Source organism: Aotus nancymaae, unplaced genomic scaffold (genome assembly GCF_030222135.1).
Source record: "Aotus nancymaae isolate 86718 unplaced genomic scaffold, 86718_ANA_hifiasm-v0.15.2.pri h1tg000010l, whole genome shotgun sequence".
NCBI lineage: Eukaryota > Metazoa > Chordata > Mammalia > Primates > Aotidae > Aotus > Aotus nancymaae.
Window position 1 is genome coordinate 28,484,900 of NW_026988421.1, and position 26,118 is coordinate 28,511,017.

The 26,118-nt window shown below is 49.0% G+C and overlaps 1 protein-coding gene across 3 annotated transcripts; it reads right to left on the reverse strand.

The window, feature by feature from the left end:
• Nucleotides 1-1,691: 1,691 nt before the first annotated feature.
• PPRC1 (PPARG related coactivator 1) lies at nt 1,692-18,271 on the reverse strand. 3 transcript variants are annotated; one of them, XM_012439597.2, is made up of 14 exons: nt 18,090-18,271; nt 12,425-12,613; nt 11,696-11,842; nt 11,481-11,582; nt 8,490-11,364; nt 7,990-8,043; nt 7,062-7,119; nt 6,278-6,348; nt 4,285-5,008; nt 3,149-3,298; nt 2,974-3,040; nt 2,730-2,851; nt 2,350-2,501; nt 1,692-2,097 (listed from the first exon to the last, which is right to left on the reverse strand). In XM_012439597.2, the coding sequence occupies exons 1-14, from the start codon at nt 18,240-18,242 to the stop codon at nt 1,994-1,996; spliced, it is 4,968 nt and encodes a 1,655-aa protein (XP_012295020.2). In that variant the 5' UTR covers nt 18,243-18,271; the 3' UTR covers nt 1,692-1,993. The 3 variants fall into 3 exon arrangements, with proteins under 3 accessions (XP_012295020.2, XP_064230020.1, XP_012295022.2); XM_064373950.1 differs by lacking the exon at nt 18,090-18,271 and having other exon boundaries at nt 11,696-11,741; nt 12,425-12,595; XM_012439599.2 differs by lacking the exons at nt 4,285-5,008; nt 6,278-6,348.
• Nucleotides 18,272-26,118: the final 7,847 nt, after the last annotated feature.

Here is a 26,118-nt window from a genome sequence, read left to right on the forward strand (position 1 = left end):
GCGGTTTCCTGCGCCCCTGCCGGGATTCGGATTCCAGAGTAATGAGTAGACAAGCGGGCTCTAACAGTCCTTACCCTCTCCAGACTTGGTCACAAGATCTCCCAGCCGCCCCCACTAGCGCAGCTGATGGATTCTTGCCCTTCATCTTCACTGCCTCCAACACTCAGGGAGGCCCTTTCCTCTCTGATACCATCCCAGCCTCCAGACTCTTGTCTCTACGCAGAGCATCCTTCAAGTTATTGGTCGTGGAGGTGGAAGGTGTTGATTTCCCAAGCCGCCCCTCCCACTCCCTTTATATTCCGCCTTTCAGCTCCACGAAGGGGAAAGGTGTCCATACACCAAACCTGAATCACACACCTCTTCAAGCTGAAGAGACTGTTGAAAATAACGCTTCTTCCTCCGGTATCAGAGTTGAAACTCTCCCTTTGTCATGAGTAACTCCAATATCAGTGCTCAGACCTATCAAGTTAATTCCAAGTTCTGCAATACTTCAGATCACATTAGCAGTTAGCAATCCCTTCAATCCTACTCACTACTCCTTGGCTACTTCCCACTAATGCCGTTCAGGAAGGATAAGGATCCACTTCCTCATGGAACACTCCCCTCTCATATATAAAACTGGCCAGGCACAGTGGCTCACACGTTATCCCAACACTTTGGAAGGCCGAGGTGGGAGGATCCCTTAGGCCTGGACAACGTAGTGAGACACACACCCCCCTCCACCCTGCATCTCTACAAAAAAATTTTAAATTAGCCAGGTGTAGCAGCATGCACCTGTGGTCTCAGCAAGTTGGAAGGCTGGGGCAGGAGCATCTACTAAACCAGGGAGATGGAAGCTGCAATGAGCTATGATCCTGCCACTGCAATCCAGTCTGGGCCACAGAGTGAGATCCTCTCAAAAATCAAAACGCTGGGAACAGTGTTCACACCTGTAATCTCAGCACTTCGGGAGGCCGAGGTGGGTGGATCAACTGAGGTCATGAGTTTGAGTACAGTCCTGGCCAACACAGTGAAACCTTGTGTCTACTAAAAATACAAAAAAAAATTAGCCAGGCATGGTGGCAGGTGCCTGTAATCCCAGCTACTTTGGAAGCTGAGGCAGGAGAATTGCTTGAACCCAGGAGGCAGAGATTGCAGCGAGCTGATATCACACCACTGCACTCCAGCCTGGGAGACAGAACAAGACTCCATCTCAACAACAAAAATCAAAAAAGCAAACTCCACACTTCGCTCCTTTTCACGCTTCCGGTTCTACCCATATACATGCATTATTTAAAACATTTGCGCACCTACTGTGCCATGCAGTGTGCTCAAGCTATTAGAAAACGATGAACGTAATTGACATGATTAATGTATACGCCAGTCCCAATTTAGAAAACCTTTCTTTGGAACAAGTGTGAGTTTCTCTAGGTCCTTGTTATGAAAATCCCTTCCTGGACCAGTATCATCATCGCATTGTCAGAATCTACATTCTAGAAAGATCTCTAGATGATTCAAATTCCCTTTAAAGTTTGAGAAGCACTGTCCTAGATGACTCATTTTAGACAATACATCAGAAGAACCATGTTTCAAATCCAGTGGGATTTTTGCACCTAACCAGAGAGAGTCATGTCCCTGGACCATGTTCAGATAGGAAAAGTGAATACATTTCACATTAGCACCATATAAAGAAGCACAATAGCAGTTGGGAGTTCTCTCTAGTTGATGTTTATTAGTCTGCATAGTGACAAGTTCCAAACACTTGGGAACCCCGCAGCCCCACCTATCTTACATAGGAATCCAAGTTAACTTGTTTCAATACCTGTTTATAAAAAACAAATACCCCTTTTAAAAAATCTGATTCAACACATTTTTTATTTCACTTTTTTCCATTTCTTTATAAAACAGTCATCTCACTAGCAGCTCTCTCCCCTAGAGCAGGGGAAGGGGGTAGTGGAGGTTGGGCACCTCCAGAGGGAAAAAAAGGATAAGGGTTGTGGGGGAGGGCCCAAGGTTACCTCCGGAGGTTCTTCTGGGCCTGTTTCAACAATGTGTCAAAGTCAAGAGAATCAAATTTGCTCTTTACAGGTGCAGGGTCAAAGTCTTCCCGGTTGGAGTCTATAAAGGTAAAGACAAACTTCAAGGTCTCTGACCACATTTCCCAACCACAGGTCCAATAATGGATGGAGTGAAAAATTACTCTGATTTTAAGTCAAAGAGATAGGAGTCCCCATTTCTCCTCTCGTCCTACCCCTTGGGTTCTTCGTATGTTAAACTAAGTAAGTCGGCCTAGCCCCACTCACAAAGGGTTAGGAACCTTTCTGGGGAGGGGATGAAGTATTCCAAAGCTTAGGCCCTCCCTCCACTCACCAAGATCAGAATAGCTCCTCTTGCAGAACTGCCTTCGGCCCCCAAAGCAGAGATCAAAGGGTTGCTCATCTGCCTGCCGCAGCTTGTGGCCACTCTCGATGGCTGCAAATGCCTCCTCAGCATAGCGGTAAGTGACGAAGCCATAGTTATCCCTGGTAGGAGGAGGGTGAGGCAGGGGCTGGAGTGGCTATATGGATCCATGGCATGGAGGAGACACAGCACCCCAGGGGTCCAGGGGTGGTTCTTCTCATTCCCAGTGGCCAACCCTCTGAAGAAATGAAGGTGCCCCATATTGCTCAGCATAGAACAAGGAGGCAAGACAAAGAAACATAAAGGTAGATGAATGGGATAAATATCCTGACCTTGGGGCCCAAGCTTACCCTTGGACACGGAAGTGGATGGTGCACTCCTCAATCTCTCCAAAAACGGAGAACCTCTGTTTTAGCTCTGATCGAGTCATGCGACCAGGTATCTTTCCAATGAAGACCACCCTTCTTTCTTCCTAAGTTTGGAAATGAAAAAAATCAACACGCCATGAGCCAGGGCTACAGCTGCAGGCAGCTCTCTCAGCTCAAGGCTCAGCGGGTTAAGCCCCCTCCTCCCATGACCTGTTCCTCTACTCACTATTGCACGCTCCTTTTGCAGCACTCTTTGCCTTTGGTAATGATCATGTGAACGATAAGAGCTGTACCTGACAAGAGAAGGTGTCGTCAGCCCCCTAAACACAAGACAATTCAAGACTCAGAACTCTTAGGCACCTGCATCCCAGGTGCACGGCGCTCCCTAAACACATGCTCACCGCCGCCTCCTGTCACTTCTCCGGCGTGGGGATGGGGAACGTGAGCGGCTTCGGGAACTGGATGATGAGGATGAGGAAGACGAAGAGGAAGATGATGACGAAGAAGAGGAAGAGCATCTTCGAGACCGTCCAGAGGAACTACAGCTGGACCTGAAGGATGAGAGGGCATGCAGGAATGCTGGGAGTGGTTCAGGTATACTCTGCTTATCTCGCCCAGGCCCCAGTCCTGCCTTTCTGTTAGGAAGTTCAGGACCAAAGACAGAGCAGAGTAGAAGAGGTCTAGAACAGTTTTCCTTCACAGATGAACAAACTGAGGCCCTTCATGGTAGATGTACCTGGAATGCTGTGTTTTGGAAGAGATATTTATTTTTAATTGTGCAATTAAAAGCTGAGAAATATTTAACAAATCAGAAAGAGGAAGAATAAATGGAGACTCAGGGAGATAAAGAGCTGGGCTCTAGGTCTCACACCCAGCTATCTGTGGTGCTGGGGCCAAGTCTGGGTCTTTGGGTTACTACTGCTCCCCTACCATGTCTCATAGGAATACCGTGACCATGACAAAGAGGGAGTGCTAACTGCTAGACTTGCAGTACGGGCCATTTCTGAAGATACATATAGTCTCCAAAACCGAAAAATTCTTCGTTAAGTGGGGAAACTTGAGACTGTTACTGAGAAAAAAAGATACTGCCAGGAAATACATGAGTCTATAGTGACACCCAAAGGAATTGTCCCAGACACCTTCCTCAGCAGATGATTAAGGGAAAAACTGTTTTCTATTACTAAGTAACCCACTATCTCACATAGCACCCAGAATACCAAAAATGAGGGCTGATACAGTTGTGAAAAAAATCAGCATGGTCAAAATCAAACCCTAAAAGTCTCCCCAAGGCAGGTCTCAAGGAAGCAGGAGACCTCACTGATACCCCAAACAACAACAGGGGACAAAAGCAATCATCTCACAGCTCGTCTCCTTCAACAATTCAGGAAAAGGGAAAACACAAAAGCCAAAGACAGAAATAGAAGACTTGGTGCCTGAAAGTACCAAAGTCAATGTGTAAAAGCTTTCAAAGTAAACCACAGAAGAAAGTACATGAGCTTCCTAAGTGGAGAGGACCTACAGGGCCATCAAAGCTCACCTTCGCCACCTCTTGTGTGGGGGGGAGAGGGACCTGGATCGAGATCGGGATGAGGAAGACGACGATGAGGATGAGGAGGAAGATGCTTCGCTGGTCCGGTTGGACCCAGAGCTGACAGAACGGCTGTTGCGGCCTCGGCGGCCCTGCCAGCCCCGGCTCGAGGGGCTGACTGACCTGCAGGCTTTTCGGTAACAGCGCATTGACCGCTGCTTGGCTGAGGGCTCAAGGGGAGTCCTAGTGTTCATGTCATTCCGGCAGGGTGAGGCCTCAGGGGACAGCAAGCTGGATGGGGCAAGGCAGGGCGCTGAGGGATCTGCCTGCTCATTGCTAGTCCTGTGATCAAGTGGCTCCCGGGAGGCAGCTATGCATGGGGGCGGAAGGGCAGCTGGGCCCAAGGACAAGACAGGTTTGATGGTGATGTCCTGATGGCGCTTGACATTCCATCGGGAGCCCACCTCTGGAATGACTAGGGCAGGCATCTTTTTGGGGGGAGTCCTGCTCCGGACACAATAGTCATGGTCCCCAGAGCCCACATGGACTCGACTAGGGCCATGGACGCCTTCTTGGAGGCGAACTGCAGCTGGATGTTTGGCCTCCGTAACTCCTTCAGGCTTCAGGGTTCCCTCCTGGGCGGTGGACTTAGGAGATTTGGCTTTGGCCAGCAGTGAGACAGCAGCCAGGGGCTTCCATAACTGGTGGGGAGGGGTAGCTGGAGGGGTGAGCCCTGTGGTGAGGAGGGAGGATGGAGATAGCAGGATGAGATCCGATTCTACTCTTCCAAATACTGTGTATATAGCCTCCAGAGACCCCCACCTCATCTCACAAAGTACACCAAGCAAGGTAGGCCACCCAACTTCTCCCACTGCTTCAACTGCTCGTTCCCCATGTTCCCCAACTTGGGGACCAGCAAGAGAAATTCAGCCAGCTACGGTCTTCCTGAACCCCTCATCCTCTCATTACCCAAACCTAGCTGGCGACCAAGTCCTAGAGTCTAGCTCTCTTTTCTCAGATCCATCCCCTCCACCAAGCACTGCCTGACTTCTAGGCTACATCTTGCTTGGACTCATGCAATCATCTTCTGATGGTATACCCACTTCCAGCTTCATAGTCATCTGCCTGTCTTCTACATTCCTGCTACATGGAGCACCCAAAAACCAATCTGTTAAAGTTTCTTCAATTTACAGGATAAAGTCCAAAGAGCTTAATATGGCATTCGAGGTTTCTATTATCTGATCTATTTACCACTCAAATTTTATCTCTTGCTTTACCTCTGCCCACCGCCCTGATCAGCCACTACACTCCAGCCAAACCAAGCCACTCACAATTCCCCAAAACGTACCCGGCTGATTTTGTTTCTTCAATTCAAGCTGCTCCATCTTCCTAGAATATGCCCTGTCCCCTAAATCTACCACCTGATTGATAGATTTTCTCAAGCCTCAGCTTAGGGGATTAGCTTCTATATATCCCTTCCCTGACTGTCCATCTTCACATCTCACTGTTATTCATGGATTTTTTTTTTTTTTTTTTTTTTTTGAGATGGAGTCTTGCTCTGTCACCCAGGCTGGAGTGCCTGGCTCACTGCAACCTACGCATCCCAGATATAAGCAATTCTCCTACCTCAGCTTCCTGAGTAGCTGAGACTACAGGCGGGTACCACCATGCCCAGCTAATTTTTGTATTTTTTAGTACAGAAAGGGTTTCACTATGTTGGCCAGGCTGGTCTCGAACTCCTGACCTCAAGTGATCTGCCTGCCTTGGCCTCCCAAAGTTCTGGGATTACAGGCGTGAGCCACCGCGCCCAGCCCATAGGCTATAACAGAGCACCTGCTACTCAACATGCTCATTTGTTTACACATCTGCCCACCTTGAGTACCTCAAGGCTGGAGATCAGATCTCTATATCCTCAATGCCTACACACAATTGATTTGGAGTAGGCTCAGCAAATGTTGCTGCATAAACTAACCACAGGCAGAATTCCCCACCCTGAACCCACCTGCCACGTTGGCCAGTTCTGGGGCTTGTAACCGGTCTAGGGGCCTCTTCTCCTGGGGAATGTCAACGCTGCTGGCGGGGGGGAAAAGGGAAAGCCTGATTCATTGCCTCCTCAATATCTTGTACATTTGCCTTTCTCACAAAGCAATGGGAGGGGTGGGTGCAGAGAAGAATGGGATGCACAAACTGCCCCCATCATCTTCATCCTGCACAAAAGGGGCTTACTGACTGAACTACAGAGTAGGTCTCAACTCAGCCCTGCCCAATTCCAAGAGGTAGGCCGGCCATGACCTTGAATACCCCCCACCTCCTTCAAATCAGGAGCCTCACCTGCCCAGCTCAAACCAACCTGAAATCAATGTAGAGGGGAACATGCTTGGCAGAACAGGATGGAGAACCATGAACATGAAAAATGAGTCCTAGCCTTTAACATCTTCCCCCACTTTAAGTTACACCATTAGCAGCACTAAGCAAACTTAAAGTGTATTAAATGAAGGAAAGAGATCCCCAAAGGCATGACTTGCCAGGAGATAAAAGGCACCTCCAGGACATTTGGAACCCCTGACTAGAATAAGCTGGAGGGCAGTGTACATGCCCCCTCCTCATCTTACCACCCAAGACACTGCCCAGCAGTGATGGGCAGAGTAAGGCGTGAGGAAACAGGGAAAGACTCTAGAGCTGACTACAGCACCCCTGCAACAGAGGCATCCCGTTGATGGTCCTGGAGTGTCAGCCGGCTGCTGACCAACAGCTGTAGGGTAACTCACTCACGTCTCCATACTTACCCTGAGTTTCCTACAGCCAAGCTGTCAGCAGGAGCCGGGGGAGGACACTCCTTTTTGGCTGCAAAGAAACCATACCAGTTAAAAGCCCAACCAGATGTTCTAGACTGAGGCGGCACAGAAGGGCTTGCTTTGAGACCCAAAGGAGGAAAATCCACTTTGCCTACATATTCTCTGTTGGGATCTCCCCAGAGAGATCCAGTCTGCTCCAGTGGGTGCCCAAGTACTATTTTTAATCATGTCTCTTTTCTGCTCAGAAACACCCACATTCCTCCACTGAATCGTGAGATAAAGTCCAAATGTATAAGCCTAATGTTCAAGGTGATCTATGATCTGCCTAACTAGCTTCCTAGCCTCACAGCCTACTCATTCTACAAATCACATTTTCTGTTTTGCCTTGTACTATAGATACCTGTTACCAACTCAGGAGTCATTTCTGTAGATTCTTCTCCCCATTTAGACCATAAGCTCCTTGAGAACAGGATACAGCGTCCTCCATAGCACCTACATCCATGCCTTATACTGAGAAAGCCAAAGACTGGATCTCTATTCATTGCCTTCCAAATGCACCATATGCCATTCTTCCTGTATCTGCCCTCTGCCTTTTGTTGCCACACATATTCAATGAATTCCTACCTGTCTTTCAAAACACAGCCTGAAAGCTACTTCCCTCTAGAAAAATGTCCCTAAACAACCCCACCCTGCTTGAAGTCCCAGTCTACTCTTTCGTAATACCTTCCTTACTTTATCATTGCTGTCCCTGGCTTGGATTGCCATCACAGGTCAATCTTGTCTCCCTCTTCCAATTAGGGGGCTGTTCTAGTGGCTAAGGCTATCCCCCCTCACCCTAGCTGAAGCAACTACAGGGCTAGGCCCAAAAGAAGTATCAACAAAAAAAAAAGTTGGAGCAAAACTACCCATGTTCCCTCACCTTCTGATTTCTCAAACTGCTCCAGCAGACTGGATAGGTCCGATGCCTCAATTCCTGTGGAGGCACACAATACAGGATTGAAAGCGAACTCCTATCAACTAAGTACACAGGTCCCAGGAAGCCCCCAAATCACCTCACTTCTCCCTTTCCACTCCCCCTGCCCTCTGTACTAAGTGAATCAGGGTAGCAGCACAAAGCATCAAGGATTCAAACCAACCCAGAACTCCGCCTCTGAAGAACCCTCCACAACCAGGCACAGTGGCACACATTGTGCCTATAAATCCCAGCTACTTGGAAGGCTGAGGTGGGAGGACCACTTGAGCCCAGGAGTTCAATTCCAGCCTGGGTAACACAGTGAGACCTCATCTCTTAAAAACAAAAACAAACTCCTCCAAAGAACTCCAACAAAGGCCAGACTCATCAGGGTGGCTTATCCTATTCCACAGAGAAGACTCCCCAGCCAACTGGGGGATTATGTGGGGGAACTGTGGGGCACTCACCAATCTCACTGATGAAAGCCTGTACCACATCTTCAGAACCCTGACTACGTGGGGTAGGCAGGAAGGACAGCTTCCTTAGACGGGCTGGGTGGACAGCAGGCAACTTGGGGACAGTGCTCTGCCTTGGTGTGGGAACAGCCTTGGTAGCAGTCAAGGGGGGCTTCTCCCTGGGCCTGATCTCCTGGGTCTCAGGCTTTAGCCTCTCTGATGCAGGCTCCTCAACAGTCACACCTTCAGCAGGCACACATAGTGGAGCCTTCATCTGGGGGCTTTGCACCAGGGCAGACACCTTGTGTTTCGGATTGGGAGATGCAGGCACTGGCTTGACCTCCACCTTGGTAGGCTCTATCTGTGGAGCTCCATGGCCAGGTGGCCCAAGACTGAGGGAAGGAGCCAATGACACAGGAAGCACATTTTCAGGAGGGCCAGGGGGAGTACCCCTGGATGTCATCTTAGGTTGGGGAACAGCTCTCCCAACAGAGGCTGGAGGCAAAGGAGGTGGGGGAACAGCAGACCAGAATGGAGCATGTTGAGGCCCTGGGCCCCATCCCAAGGGCCCATAGGTACAGGTGGAACTAAAAGGTGAGACTGGGGCAGGAGGGGGTGCCCAAGGCACATTGCAAGTGGGAGGTACAGCATAGGCACCAGGAGTACCAGACACTAGGGGCACTGTTGGTGGGGGGGGCAGGCAAGGATAGCCAGAAGGGGACACAGGAGGATAACAAGGCCAGGGTGGGACAGGGGCATAGTGAGTAAACGGATCAGGTAGCACTGGCCCCATAGACACTGGAAGACTAGGAGGCTGCAAGGGAGGTGGGGGCAGACTAGGGGGCATGCCTGGCCCACCTGCAGGGAAAGGCAGAGCAGTAGGCACTGCAGGAGGCATGGGTACAACAGGGGACACAGACTGCACAGGAGGCGAAGGTCTCGCCAACAGTGGCATCTCCTGGGATGGCACCTGCTCAGTGGGAGCTGAGGCCACAGGTTTGCTTACAGGTGGCTCAGGACTAGGAGAAGCAGGGCTGGGACCTACAGGTACAAGGCAAGCCTCAGGGGGCGCTTCAGGGCTTCTCTGCAGAGCTGTCTTCTTGGCTGGGGCTGGCGGGATGACAAGACAAGGGATGTCTGCCAGCCCTGTGGGAGTCTCTGGAAGACTAGGCCACTTCCCAGTTGGGGGCTGGGGACTTCTCTCTTCTGTTTCTGCTTGGCGTTGCTGCCTTCGTCGCCGGTATTCAGATAAGCTAAGAGGCCGAGGTCTGGCTTCGTGGGTTGTAGCACTGGTACCACTTTCAATTTTCAGAGAATCCCCAACCTCTTTGACTTCAGGGATGATGGTCTTTGGTGGGTCCAAGGACTCTGACTCCAGGAGGAGCTGGGGGGCTGATGACATTGCACCACGTCTGGGATCAGTTGGTCTGGACCTAACAAGCACTGGGTCAACTGGAGTCAGGTCATTAGGAACAGGGTCAACTGGTGCTGGGTCAGATGGGACAGCATCAACTGGTGACAAGTTATCTGAGATGGGAACCACTTCAGGGTCAACTGCTGCTGAGTCGGCCACACCTGGGTTGATCAGCACTGGCTTAGCTGGGAGAGGCTCAGCCAGTTCTGAGCTGGTTGAAGCAAGGTCACCCAACCCAGGGTCAACAGGCATAGGGCCAGACAGAACAGGGCCAACTGCAGTGGGACCAGCTTCAACAGAGTCAACTGGCATAGTGCTGGCTTGGGCAGAGTCGACCAATGAGAGATGGGTTGGTACAAGGTTGGCTTGGATAGTGTCAGCCAGCTTGGGATAGAGGTCTAGAGGACCTTCTTTAGCAGGGCTACATTGTCCAGCACTTCTCTCCAAGTTCTCAGGGCTAGGATTCTCCAAGGCAGTCGCCCAGGCCCGAGCCCAAGCCCAGGGCTTCCCCTTACCCTGTAGAGGCCCAGACTCTCTTTGAAGTTCCTCCTGAGGCTGTTTCTGCAAGTTGTCTGCCTGAGAGGTCACTTCCGTACCTACAGTAGACTGCCCTCGAGAAGATGACCTCAGCCTCCTGGCATAGCCTTCCACACAGGCTGCTGGCTGCTCCTTGCTCTTCTTCTTCCTGCCCTTTCGAGCTCTCTGGGAACCTGCTGCTGCATTGGCAGGTGGGTTCTGAGGCTTCTTGGGCACCACTGGCTCCATGACCTCCCTGGGCTTCAATAAGCAGGCTGAGTCCAGTTTCTTCTCCGAGTTCAAAGACAACCCCTCTTTCTCAGAGCAGAGGGCTACACTGGGCACAGCAGCGTCCGTCTCTGACTCCAATGTAGGCATGAGCAGCTGCAGGGCAGAACTAGTCTCTAGCGAGTCATCCAGGAGCACAGGCTCAGGTCCAGGAGGCACTTGTCGCACCACAACTGGGATCTCCAGATCGTCTCCAGCTGTGGCTGCCTGCCCCACAATCTCCAGCACCACACAACCCTCAGGCAGTGTCAAATCATCTGGTTGCTCCTGAAGCTCATCCTCAAGTGATGCCAGGTGGGTGAGGCTGGGCAGGCAGTATGGGTGCATGGCCCGCACCAGCTCACTCAGGGAGGAGATGCTCTCATCACCAGCTGCTGGCACTGCCATCTCTGCTGCTGTTGCTTTATCTTCCTCCTCAGGGCAGGCCAAATGCATGGGGAAGTCTGGGATACTGCTCACACAGTTGTCAAGCTCCCCAGCAAGAATCTGGCCACTGAAGCTGGCCACCTCTTCCTCTTCTTCTCCATCACTGCGCTGCTGGGGAGGTGGGGACTGACCCCAGCGTGGTCTTGATCTTGGGGGTCTCCAGCTAGGAAGCTTAGGAGAAGAGGTCTCCAAGAAAGAGGGTGGGGAGAAGTCCCAAGGAGGATCTGGAAGAGACATTTCAACCTGCAGGAGAGAAGAGAAGTCTCAGGAGGAGTTTCATCTGGGAAAGTATTTTCCAGACCTGTCCCCATACCCTCCTCCCACCTGGGAGTTTCTGAGGCCCCCTAGGTCAGGCTTACCCCACTCCCTCTACTGCTGCCTGTGCTGGGCCCCAGTGGGTCAACTGGGGTGAGGAGGTCACGTTCTGGGGGTGTCCGAGAGAGAGTAAGCAGCTTGTGCAGCTAAAAGGGAGAGAAAAACCTGATATAAGCCTCTGCTTCAGAGCTATATGAGTAGGTCCACAGGCATGGGTCTAAACTTTGTACCAATCCCCTTCCCCTGGTCCCAGACTCACAGAGGAGCCCTCCCGAGGTGACACAAGCAGCTCCGAGTCAGGAATGCTGTCAAATGGAGAAAGGTTCTCAGAATCTGCATTGTCCAAAATCTCCGTCAGAGCTGTGAGCAGCGACACTTCATTCTGGTCCTCCAGAGATAACCTGCTCTGCTCCAGAAAAACAACCAGAAGGTCCTACCAACATCCCTAATGACCTACTATGCCACTAAAAAGGACTGGATATCAAGAGAGTCAGTCTCCCAGGTTTAACTCAGCTAACAGGGGAGTGAGAGGGATCTGAATACCAGAAGACATGAATTCCAATCTCATTTACCATCCACCCAGCTCTGTGGTATCAACAGAGACCTGTCAGACTTGACTCAAGCTTGGGTTTCATACTCCCCTACCCTCAAATAAGATGTGGGATCCTCAGCAGACAACCATTGGCTAGGCTAGAAATGGGCTCAAAACCAGAGATCAGAACCTTCTGGGCATGTAGATCAGGGGCCCAGATAGTGGGAAAGGCCTTGGACGACAGTCCAAGTTAGGCAAGGAATTCTTACATGGGACATAATCTGGCAGCCTGCAGCCTCATTCCCTCTTACAGACAAAAAATACACTTTAAGGTTCAGGTTGGGCACCCAGGAAACAGCTAAGGTCCTGGGAGAGCAGAGCCATGCCAAGAATCTGAGCTAGAACCTCCCACATAAAGCTCCTACTTGAAGACTTCCAAGCCCAGCCCCAGCTCACCTCTCCAAAGCTCCCAAAATCCTCGATGAGGGAGATGAGGGAGGCATCCATATAGCTCTGCATGGTCCCCAACAGTGTCTCATCCTGCAGCATTAGCTCCTCCATTTCCAGATCCTTGTCCCTCAGCGATGGGCCCAGCCGAGAGAGACTGACGAAGCCAGAATCACCCCCCTCCTCATGCAGCAGCACCTAGAGCAGAAGAGAAGGTGAGAAGGGTATGAGCCCTCCAGCAGCAGTTGATTGATTTGCTCCATAAACCAGGTACCCTCCACTGCTGGGCCCAAACTCAGCAGCAGCCCCACCGTTGCCAAACTTCTGGACTAGCAAGGCAGAGAGAAGCACAACCTATGAGCAAAAGCCCCCACCAGGATGGCAGTTTTCAAGGACCTTCTGGGAAGAAAAACGTTTGGGCTCCAACCAGAAATAGCTAGAGTCACAGGAGATTAAAACCCAGGAGTAGGCTGGGCACAGTGGCTCACACCTGTAATCCCAGTACTTTGGGAGGCTGAGGCGGGTGGATTACCTGAGGTCAGGAGTTCAAGACCAGCCTGGCCAACATGATAAAACCCGGTCTCTACTAAAAATACAAAAATTAGCCGGGTGTGATAGCACATGTCTGTAATCCCAGCTACTCAGGAGGCTGAGGCAGGAGAATCATTTGAGCCCAGGAGATGGAGCCTGCAGTGAGCCGAGATCACACCACTGTACTCCAGCCTGGGCAACAAAGCAAGACTCTCTTAAAAAAAAAAAAAAAAAAAAAAAGAGTAAAAACATCAAAATCAAGATTGTCCAGAATCATCTACTGGCAGCGTCAAGGTGACAGTCTGAGGGGCACACCAAAGGAAAAGAGGTCAGCAAGGAGACAGTTCAGCTGCAACAACCTCACCTACCTCAAATCCTATTTAGGTCTCTGCTCTCTGCTTAGTGCAAATCCTACCTTCTTCAGGAAGACATCCCAGGCTTCCCCAGCCCACAATGATCTCTCCTCACAACTCTAAAATCATAGATTTTTCTACAGCATTAATTTTTCTGGCAATCACATCCCACCCTCCTACCCCCAGCCCCCTGACGCTCCATGCACCTTGCTTATTTATTATTTTTTGAGACGGAGGCTGGAGTACAGAGGTGCGATCTTGGCTCACTGCAGCCTCTGCCTCCCAGGTTCAAGCGATTCTCCTGCCTCAGCCTCCCAAGTAACTGGGATTACAGGTGCCCGCTACCATACCCAGCTAATGTTTTTTATTTTTATTAGAGATGGGGGTTTCACCATGTTGGCCAAATTTGTCTCAAACTCCTGACCTCAGGTTATCCACCTGCCTCAGCCTCCCAAAGTGCTGGAACTACAGGTGTGAGCCACTGCACCCGGCTTCTTTGCATCTCTTATAATACTATAGTCCAAGTTTATATGGGGCAAATAATCCTTTGTATTCTATTAGCTTATATTCTTCTTGGCCCTTATGAGGGTTTAAACATGTTTATACTTCTCAGTTACCAATGATACCCAGCACATTGTCTTATACACAGGTGATATTCATGCTTACTTTATACCTTTTTTTTTTTTGAGACAGATTCTTGCTCTATCCCCCAGACTGGAATGCAGTGGCGCAATCTTGGCTCACTACAACTCTATCTCTCAGGTTCAACCAATTCTCATGCCTCAGCCTCCAGAGTAGCAGGGATTACAGGCGTCCACCACCACACTGGGCTAATTTTTGTATTTTTAGTAGAGATGGGGTTTTGCCATGTTGGCCAGGCTGGTCTTGAACTCCTGACCTCACGTGATCCACCTGCCTCAGCCTCCCAAAGTGCTAGGATTACAGGCGTGAGCCACCCCACCTGGCTTTTTTTTTTTCCTCCTGAGATGGAGTCTCCCTCTGTCACCCAGGCTGGATTGCAGTGGCCCTATCTCAGTTCATTGCAGTCTCCGTCTCCTGGGTTCCAGAGATTCTCCTGCCTCAGCCTCAGAGTAGCTGGGATTATAGGCACCCACCATCACGCCTGGCTAATTTTTGTATTTTTAGTAAAGGCAGAGTTTCACCATATTTGCCAGGCTGGTCTCAAACTCCTAACTTCAAGTGATCCGCCTGTCTTGGCCTCCCGAAGTGCTGGGGATGAGCCAGACATGAGCCACCACAGCCGGCTGAGATTTTATTTTGAAGGCCCGACAGTGAGACACTCAACCTCTCAATGGTAATTCCAAGGGAAGGGCCTCTTCTCCACTCCTACCAGGTGAGAGGAAACAAAGAGAAAGCTTGATTCCATAGATGGAAGGGTCCCGCCCCACACTCCTCTAAGAGCTAGCGGCATTTATGGCCTCTTCTGTCAGGCATCAAGCAGCCTGCCCAGACCATTCAAAAGTGTGGGTGTGGGCAGGGCCAGAAGGGACTAAAATGGTACTGGTAAGGCCAGAGCCACGGGGATCTCTGATACAGCAGTACCCCCTTATTCTCAAGTGATACGTTCCAAGACCCCCAGTAGATGCCTGAAACTACTAATACTACCAATACATACCAACAATGAAGTTTAACTTATAACTTAGGCACAATTAAGAAATTAACAATAATAGACCAATTAACATACTGTAATAAAAGCTATACGAATGTGATCTCTCTCTGGCTCTCAAAATATCTCACTGTACTGTACTCATGTATTTTTAGACCCCTGTTGATGGCAGGTAACAGAAACTGTGGATACAGGGAAACTATCGCATAAGAAACATTAAGTAAAAAGGCCTGAGAACAGGATCACATACAGACGAGCCAGAACTTCCCTTTCCCCTTCTGCAACAATGGGAAATTCTGCACCGCTTCCAAAAGAAAAAAGCAACAAGTGTTTCCCTCACCCCGACCACAACCCCGCCAACATATACCCTTCTAACAGGGCTGAGAACCAACGCCCAGAGAAAGGAAAGGTTGGTTAAGAACGAGTTAGGAGGCCAGGCCCAGAGAATAAGCTCAAGGTGGTAGGTTTTAGGCACTAACTCCTCCCAGGGCTTGACAATCCTCTAATTACAAACCAGTAGCTGAATAGCACCTGGCTCAGCAAACACTCCAGGGTGAGCAAAGAGGCTGCAACTCCACTTGCCCTGCCACCTACCTACCAGAGCCCCAGCGACTAGGCTGGAATCTCAAGACAATCTATGAACCATTTATCTCCACCTCCATCAGGTGTCCAGTCAGAGACACACCTCCACACCTGACTTCACCCATCACTCAATTCACAAATAGCACAGCTCCCAGAGTACCAAGATCATCGAAGTGCTAAGCACAGGCTGAAAGTGAGCCAGCCACCAGTACCTCTAACTTCAACAACCTCCCAACTGGCTTTCCCCCACCAAACCTTCTCCCTCCAGGGTTCAGAAACAGCCAGACACTTTTTAAATGCCTATCTGACAACTTCCTGAGACCCTCCCTAAATCACTTCAATGGCACTGTACTGCTCCTAGCATTAGGTTTAAACTCTTCAATAAAGCTTACAGGCCGGGCGTGGTGGCTCACACCTGTAATCCAAGCACTTTGGAGGCCAAGGAGGGTGGATCACCTGAGGTTGGGAGTTCAAGACCAGCCTGACCAACATGGTGAAACCCCGTCTTTAAAAAAAATAAAAATTAAAAAATTAAAAAATAAAGCTTACAAAGGTTCTGGTCTTCCCCACCAGACTTCTGCTCCAGCATGACCTCTCCCACTACTCTGTAGTACAGGTCTCAATTTCTCCAGTAAGCCATATTCTCTTCCTCCTTGAGGCCTTCACTGTTCCCTGATTAAAGGTTTTCCCGTCTTAACATCTCAGCTTTAAATGTCCCTTTCAGACTCCGCAAAGTAGATCACTACTGCCGATTACACGATCCCAAATATCCTGTACTCGTCTCATTCATTATTATTATCGGTCTATCCTGATTAAAACATAGATCCTGAGAGATAAAGACTGTGTTTGTGTGGTTTACCAGTGTATTCCCTGTGCCTAAACATAATGGTATTTCAATAAATAACTGGTTGACTGACTAGCTCACATATATCCATCTTTGGTTTTGGGGTGAAGGGAGTGACAATCTCTCCATGAGATCCTCTCCAATCCCAAATTACCACTTAACTCTTCTTATAGCTGGATCTTGGATCCTTCCTGCCTTCCCTGTGCTATTTGGGAATTGAGTGATGGGTGAGGTCAGATGTGAGGGTGTGTCTCTGACTGGACACCTGATGGAGGTGGAGATAAATGGTTCATAGAGAGGTGGGCATTGTCTTGAGATTCCAGCCTAGTCGCTGGGGCTCTGGTAGGTAGGTAGCACCAGCCCTAAAAGATGTGACCTCTGAGAAAGTATGGGAGAAGGGATCAAAGCTCCCAAATTCTTGCCCCAGAAACCATTCTCCCCTGGGCAAGGGCCTGGATTGGTCTGCAGGACCTGACATTACCAGGTGGCCTGCAGCCCAACTCCCAACTAGTAACATAAAAAAATGCTGTCAAATACTCAGCTTAATTGTTTAAGAGAGATAACAGTTCAAACTAATTCCTGCCCTCTTCCACCCTAGGTGGAAACTTTTAAGAAGCCCTCCACTGTAGAGCAGTACAACACTTTTAGAAGGCCAAGAAATCCCCAGCAAAAAAATCCAGAGAGCTTTAAATACGGACCACACCAGTTTCTGTGCGTCAGTTTACAGGAGCGTGCCTTCCCAAAAGAGATGCTGCAGAAAAAAAGCGAGGGGAGGAGAGGATTTCCTTTCCCTTCCTTAAGCTTGTCCCAGTATATGTTGACACTCCCCATGTCCCTTGAATCACTAATAAGGCAGGATTGCAAGGCAACCAAAACGCCAATGCCCATGACTCACAACCCACCCCAAGCCGGTCAGACAGAAGCGCCACAAACTCACTCCTCCACATCCCTCCAGCCTCAGCCCTCTAACCCTCCCCATCACACTCCTCCATCCACAGGAAACAAACCCCCGGAAGATCTGGAGAGTCCTTCACCATCCGCAGTGGAGAGACGCTGCGGACCTAAACAGTAGAGGAAAAAAACTCCAAGGCTCTGAACAAAGTTGACTCTAGCAGCCCTTACCTTCCTTCCTAGCCCGGGCCTCCAGCCCCAGCAGGAGATGGCGGGACCGGCGGAGACACACCCAGTTCGCGTCAGGGAGGCTCCAAGGCCGATACTAGATGCCCCACAGCCTGGGACGGGAGCCACGTGGACGTTCCTTCCCCGCCCCCACGTGGACCCGCGGCCCGCGCCCCCCTCCACCAGGAGCCCGACCCACGTGGATGCCGGGGCCGCCTAGAGGGGGAGGGGAAGCAAACAACTTCTCCCGGGAAAATTGCTCCCCCCACCCCACGTGGCTCCGAAAAGGGAACTGCGGTGCCGAGCTCCGGGAGCCCCACATCCTTACAGGGAGGTCTCAGCCTTCGACCCCAAGTCCGAACCCCTGACCCCCAACCGCGGGTCATGTTTCCGACACCCGGCTCTGCACCTCCGGAGTCCCCCAGGAATGGCTGCAGAGACGCTGCCTTTGCCCGCCTAACCCCAGCAAACGGCCTAGGTCCACTTGGTCGGACTTGGCTCCCACGGCCACCCTGCATTGACCCCCAGGCGCTTCCTCCCTTTCCTGTGGCGTCCACGTGTCACCGCCCGGCACACACCGCTTTGCTGCCAGCCGCGGGCCGCCAGCCAGCCTCTCACCTGCTCCCCGCCGCTCACAGCGCCCAAAGTTCCGTACGGTGCTTGGCTCCGACTCCCCCAACCGCTGCCGCGGGCTCCCCCGCCGGGGTCCGGGCCGGGGCCCCCACTCGGAGGCGGCGCGACTCCGTCTCTCCGTCCCCGGCGCGCCGCCATCTTGGCCCCTGAACACCCAGCGCTGCTCTGATCGCCGGCGCCGCCTCGCCCTGCCGATTGTGGGAGGGAACTACAACTCCCAAATTACACTGCAAGACTACGAATCCCAGAGAGTAGTGCGGCGAGACCCACTTGCACCCTGAAAGAGGGCCCCTGGCCTCACGCGAAGGTTCCTGGGAGTAGTAGTCGCTTTAAGCGAGGACCGTCTGGCAATAGCTCCAGGCATCCTGTAGGGTTTAGTTTCGTGTTACACTGGGAGGCCGATTTAGGGAGCGCTTAGCAGTAAGGGGGAAAGTTAACATTTGCGTATTTTATTTTCGTTAACTTGTCCAACTGTTGGAACGTCCTCTTTGTCTGACGTTCTACCTGCTATACGTTACTTTCACCCTAGTCCGAGTGGGTCCAAGTGGGCCTACGTTTTGAAACACCACCCCCTAGTGGGCATTTGCGCTCTAAGCGCTAACCATCACCTAATCCCATACTGCGGCAGTACTGCAAATTTAATCGGAAAAATACCGCATTCTTCGCTCTCTCTGCTGCTACTCAGAAACTTACGTTGCCTTCTCTTGATCAAATTTGTTTCTTGCTGCTCCAGGCCTCTTTGCTGTTCCCCAAAGACAACAGGTGTTCTCCTGCCTTTGTATCGGCCTGGAATACCTGGCATCTCAAAACATTTCATGCCCTATTAAATCTAGGAAAGACTTTGGTTATCCTAGCCAAGAGGGACCCTGCTCTGTATCTCTACAATCCATCACTGTCTCTACTCTTCATTTATTTGCCACTTAAAAGCTGCTTAATATTGGTTTTCTTTTTTATTCTTTTTTTTTTTTTTTGAGACAGTCTCACTCTAGTCACTAGGCTAGAGTGCAGTGGCGTTATCTCGGCTTACTGCAACCTCCGCCTCCCGGGTTCAAGCAATTCTCCTGCCTCAGCCTCCCAAGTAGCTGGGACTACAGGTGCTCACCACCACGCCCAGCTAATTTTTGTATTTTAGTAGAGACCGGGTTTCTCCATGTTGGCCAGGATGGTCTCGATCTCTTGACCTTGTGATCCACCCACCTCGGCCTCCCAAAGTGCTGGGATTACAGGCGTGAGCCACGGCGCCCAGCCGGTTTTCTATTTTTAAATAACTTTATTACAAAAGCATAGAAATTATTTTTAAAAGTACAAAACTGTATAGAGTAAAAAATGTACTGGGCCTGCAAATTACAGTTCTACTGCCCAGATTTAACCCCCTTGTACTTTTAGTGTGTATTCATTGATGCTTTTTTCTATGAATGGAAAAATATGTAGGGGCACAAATGGGTCTTTTGTTCAATATGTGATCATCTGTATATATGGTTTTACGATTTGCTTTTTTTAATGTAACAATATATTAATCCCTTCACTAGCTAAATATTTACTGAGGTTTTAGCACCAGTTCTACAGTATGAATGTATCATTATTTATACTTAAGTTGTTTCTGGCCCAGGTTCAGTGGCTCACACATGTAGTCCCAGCACTTTGGGATGCCGAGGTGGGAGCACTTGAACTCAGGAGTTTGAGACCAGCCTGGACAACATGGTGAAACCCTGTCTCTATCAAAAAATACAAAAATTGGGCCGGGCGTGGTGGCTTACGCCTGTAATCCCAGCACTTTGGGAGGCCAAGGAGGGTGGATCACGAGGTCAAGAGATCGAGACCATCCTGGTCAACATGGTGAAACCCCGTCTCTACTAAAAATACAAAAAAAATTAGCTGGGCATGGTGGCGCGTGCCTGTAATCCCAGCTACTCAGGAGGCTGAGGCAGGAGAATTGCCTGAGCCCAGGAGGCGGAGGTTGCGGTGAGCTTAGATCGCACCACTGCACTCCAGCCTGGGTAACAAGAGCGAAACTCCGTCTCAAAAAAAAAAAAAAAAAATACAAAAATTAGCCAGATGTGGTGGCTCACATCTGTGGTCCCAGGATCGCTTGAACCCAGAAGATGGAGGTTGCAGTGAGCCAAGATCACACCACAGCGCTCCAACCTGGGTGACAGAGTAAGACTCCATCTCAAAAATAAATAAATGACCTTTTCACAAGACGGCTCCGAAAGCAAGGAAGGAAGCTCCTGCCTCTCCTAAAGCCAAAGCGAAGGCTTTAAAGGCCAAGAAGGCAGTGTTGAAAGGTATCCACAGCCACAAAAAAAAGAAGATCTGCACATCACGCACCTTGGCAGCCCAAGACACTGCGACTCAGGAGGCAGCCCAGATATCCTCGGAAGACTGCCCCCAGGACGACAAGCTTGACCACTATGCCATCATCAAGTTTCCACTGAGTTGGCCATGAAGAAGATAGAAGACAAGACACTTGTGTTCACTGTGGATAGTAAAGCAACCAACACCAGATCAAACAGGCTGTGAAGAAGCTCTATTACATTGATGTGGCCAAGGTCAACACAGTGATTCGGCCTGATAGAGAGAAGAAGGCATATGTTCCACTTGCTCCTGATTACAATGCTTTGGATGTTGCCAACAAAATTGGGATCATCTAAACTGAGTCCAGCTAATTCTAAATATATGTATACCTTTTCACTATTAAATAAATAAATAAATAATATTGGCCAGGCACAGTGGCTCAGCCTGTATTCCCAGCAGTTTGGGAGGTCGAGGCGGCAGATCACCTGAGGTTGGGAGTTCGAGACAAGCCTGACCAACATGGAGTAACCCCATCTCTACTAAAAATAGAAAATTAGCCAGGCATGGTGGCGCATGCCTGTAATCTCAGCTACTTGGAAGGCTGAGGCAGGACAATCGCTTGAACCTGGGAGGCAGAGGTTGCAGTGAGCCAACATCATGCCATTGCACTCCAGTCTGGGCAACAAGAGCAAAACTCCATCTCAAAAATAAATAAATAATCAGAACACACTAAAGAAAAATAAATAAATAAATATTTAAGTTGTTTACAGTTTCTCACTATTACATATTGTTATGATGTCATGTACATGTATCTTTGCACTTTTGTGCAATCTTTCTAAGGAATAGTTTCCATGAAATTCAATTGCTGGGTTAAATAATGCATGTATTTGAAATACAGTAGAAAATTGGCCTTTGGAAATATTGCATCACTATACATCCCCACCAAAAGTTCATGAGAAGAGAGGACCTTTTCTGGACCATTTCTTAGATGTTGTTTCTTTTGTTGTTGTTGTTAGAGAGACAACAGGGTTTTGCCCTGTCACCCAGGGCTGGAACGTGGAGTGCAGTGAGCAAGAGTAACAGCAGCGGGCCGGGTGTGGTGGCTCACGCCTGTAATCCAAGCACTTTGGAGGCCAAGGCGGGCGGATCACCTGAGGTCAGGAGTTCAAAACCAGCCTGACCAATGTGGTGAAACCCCGTCTTAAAAAATAAATAAATAAATAAATAAAAAACAGTGGCGGACCATAGTATAGCTTACTGTGATCTTCCAAACTCAAAGGATCCTCCCACCTCAGCCTCCAGAGTAGATGGTACTATCAGTACACACCACCATGCCCAGCTAATTTTTTGGAGGGCTGGAAGGTCTCACATATTGCACAGGCTGTTCTTCAATTCTTAGCCTCAGAAGATCCTCCTCCTTCAGCCTCCCAATGTATTGGGATTACAGGTGTGAGCCACTGTGCCTAGCTGTCTGTTTAGTTGTTTCTTTTTTTTTTTTTTTTTTGAGACGAAGTTTCTCTCTTGTTGCCCAGGCTGGAGTGCAATGGCGTGAACTCGGCTCACTGCAAACTCTGCCTCCCAGATTCAAGCAATTCTCCTGCCTCGGCCTCCCAAAGTGCTGGGATTACAATAAATATTTTAAAAGTAAATAGACTGGGTGCAGTGGCTCATGCCTGTAATCTCAGCACTTTGGGAGGCCAAGGTGGGCTGATCACGAGCTCAAGAGATGGAGACCATTCTGGCCGACATGGTGAACCATTGTCTCTACTAAAAATACAAAAAGTAGCTGGGCGTGGTGGTGTGTGCCTGTAATCCTAGCTACTCAGGAGGCTGAGGCAGGAAAATCACTTGAAACAGAGAGGCAGAGGTTGTAGTGAGCCGAGATCGAGCCACTGCACTCCAGCCTGGGTGACAGAGTGAGACTCTGTCTCAAAATAAATAATTTAATTAATTAATTAATTTAATTTAATGCTACTGGTTTATGGTGATAAGGCTTTGAGAAGAAGACTAATATACAAGAAAACAGAACATTTTGCCACTTTTTTCCTTTATTCAGCCTCTGAAAAAACAATCTATTCGTCTAAGTCTGGTATCTCTATAGAATCTACTCAATAAAGGTAATATATCTCTGGGTCTTCAATGCCACCTGAACAGGAGTGTTGTGACTACTGGTCCTTAAGTGCATTCCTAAGTACCATAAAGGAAAACCTTAGAGCCATAGGTCACCAAAAATTTGGAATCTCCAACTGTTTGTCCTTTTCTGACTCCATGCTTGCCAAAGCCTCATCTGATTATAACTGACTTACAATTGTCTATGATGATGCACGCCTGTAATCCCAGCGTGCATGATGGTGCATGCCTGTAATCCCAGCACTTTGGGAAGCCAAGGCATGTGGATCGCTTGAGGTCAGGAGTTCAAGACCAGTCTGACCAACATGACAAAACCACCTCTTTATTAAAAATACAGGCCAGGCGCGGTGGCTCACGCCTGTAATCCCAGCACTTTGGGAGGCTGAGGCAGGTGGATCACGAAGTCAGGAGTTCCAGACCAGCCTGACCAACATGGAGAAACCCCATCTATACTAAAAATACAAAATTAGCTGGGCGTGGTGGCTCATGCCTGTAATTCCAGCTACTCGGGAGGCTGAGGTAGGAGAATTGCTTGAACCCGGGAGGCGGAGGTTGCCGTGAGCTGAGATCTCACCATTGCAGTCGCTGGGCGTGGTGGCTCATGCTTGTAATTCCAGCTACTCGGGAGGCTGAGGTAGGAGAATTGCTTGAACCCGGGAGGCGGAGGTTGCCGTGAGCTGAGATCTCACCATTGCAGTCCAGCCTGGGCAACAAGAGTGAAACTTCCGAGTTTCAGGCACAAACCACCATGCCCAGCTAATTTTTGTATTTTTAGTAGGACAGAGTTTCACCATGTTGCAGGATGGTCTTGATCGCCTAACCCTGTGATCCGCCCACCTCAGTCTCTCAAAGTGCTGGGATTACAGGCATGAGCCACCACGCCTGGCCTAGAGCACAATCTTCTTATTAGCACCCATCTACTTTTTCCTATCACGCAAGTTTTAACAGAATTGAAGCCACTTTGTATAACTTTTTTTTTTTTTGAGATGGAGTTTCACTCTTATTGCCCAGGCTGGAGTGCAATGGCACAATCTCGTCTCACTGCAACCTCTGCCTCCCAGGTTCAAGTGATTTTCCTGAGTCAGCCTCCCAAGTATCTGGGATTAGAGGCGTGCGCCACCACACCTGGCTAATTTTGTATTTTTAGTAGAGACGGGGTTTCTCTATGTTGGTAAGGCTGGTCTGGAAGTCCCGACCTCAAGTGATCTGCCTGCCTTGGCCTCCCAAAGTGCTAAGATTACAGGCATTAGCCACTGAGAATAATAATTTTCTATGGGAAGAAAATGTATTGATCAAGTGAGACAATGCCCAGTTCATGTGACATATATTTCTATGTGGATTAAACCTGCATAATGGCTTATCTGTTGAGTACCTTCCATATGCCAGGCACTATAGAATGACAAAACGGACCAAAAACAAACAAACAAAAAACACTCCTTAACAGAATGGGGCTTACATTCTCCTTGGGAAACAATCTTCAAGTAAACAAAGAGTTAAAACAATTTCAGAGAGCCATATGTGCTATCAGAAAATAATGAGATGGAGGCCAGGTACAGTGGCTCACACCTGTAATCCCAGCAGTTTGGGAGGCCCAGGTGGACAGATCACCAGGTCAGGAGTTTGAGACCAGCCTGGTGACAGAGTGAGACTCTGTCTCAAAATAATAATAATAATAATGGGATGAAAGTGTAAAAGATAAGAGGGAATAATTTTATATTGTGTAGCCTCTGAGGAGGAAACATTTGAAGGAAGACCTGAATCACAAGGAAGACCTATCTAGTCATTCAAACAATATTCTGTGTTAAGAGAATCAGTCATGACAATATGGTGAAACTCTATCTCTACTAAAAATACAAAGATTCCTGAGGTGTGGTAGCACATGCCTGTAGTCCCAGCTACTTGGGAGGCTGAGGCACAAAAATTGCTTGAACCTGGGAGGCAGAGACTGCAGTGAGCCCAGATTGTGCCACTGCACTCCAGCCCGGGTGACTGAGCCAGAGTCTGTCTCAAAAAAAAAAAAATAAGAGTGAGAGAGAGAGAGAGGAGAGAGAGAGAGAGAGAGAGAGAGAGAGAGAGAGAATCAGCCAGAGAATTGGCTCTGAAATGGGAACAAATTTATTGTGTTTAAAAGGAAGACTGGTTTAGCTAAAGAGTTCCAGAAAAGAGGGGAAGTCATACCAAGATAAAGTTTCATGTGAACTTGATTTGTGCGAATCAGCGTCCTTAATCTGATGAACTCTGATACTCTGATAGGCTGCCTAAATTGCATTTCCAGAACTGCAAAGACCTGGTATGTTCAGAAATCCTCAATTTCTAGGTGGATGGTGTCAGAAAGAGAGAGAGAGAGAAAGAAACCCTCAAGATGGCTATCAATAAGCAGCCTCCTGTTATTCACACTCATCTGTAGGTTTCCTCCCATACTGTACCAGGATTGTGACCAATAGCATAAGGCAGAAGTGATGATATGTCACCTCTAAGATTAGGTTATAAAAAGACTGCAGGGCAGGGCACGGTGGCTCACGCCTGTAATCCCAGCTCTTTGGGAGGCCGAGGTAGGTGGATCACGAGGTCAAGAGATCGAGACCATCCTGGTTAACATGGTGAAACCCCGTCTCTACTAAAATTACAAAAAATTAGCTGGGCATGGTGGCGTGTGCCCGTAATCCCAGATACTCAGGAGGCTGAGGCAGGAGAATTGCCAAACCCAGGAGGCGGAGGTTGCAGTGAGCCGAGATCACGCCATTGCACTCCAGCCTGGATAACAAGAGTGAAACTCCGTCTCAAAAAAAAAAAAAAAAAGTTATATATATATATGTGTGTGTGTGTGTGTGTGTGTGTGTGTGTGTGTAAAATAAATTAAAAACCGGCCGGGCGCGGTGGCTCAAGCCTGTAATCCCAGCACTTTGGGAGGCCGAGGCGGGTGGATCACGAGGTCAAGAGATCGAGACCATCCTGGTCAACATAGTGAAACCCCGTCTCTACTAATACAAAAAATTAGCTGGGCACGGTGGTGCATGCCTGTAATCCCAGCTACTCAGGAGGCTGAGGCAGGAGAATTGCCTGAACCCAGGAGGCGGAGGTTGCGGTGAGCCGAGATCGCGCCATTGCACTCCAGCCTGGGTATCAAGAGCGAAACTCCGTCTCAAAAAAAAAAAAATAAATAAATAAATAAATTAATTAATTAAAAACCATATTCTTCGATTCTTCTCTAGGAATATGATTCAATTTATCCAAGCATGGTGTCTTCTCCTTGTTTAACAAGTTTCCTGGGAATTTTGTACATACTTTAAGAAACTGCTTTGGCAGAAAAATGAATGATGGTTGTAAATAATGATGGTGGTGATAACAGCAAATGGACAAGAGGGGAGAAGTCATATGTCAGGGTAAGGGATAATCTATAAAAATTGTTGCAATCATTCAACAAAACTTATAGTTCATGGCTGGGCATGGTGGCTCATGCCTGTAATCCTAGCACTTTGGGAAGCCAAGGCAGACGGACCACCTGAGGTCAGGGGTTTGACACCAGCCTAGACAACATGGTGAAATCCTGTGTCTACTAAAAATACAAAAAAAAAAAAAAAAAAATTAG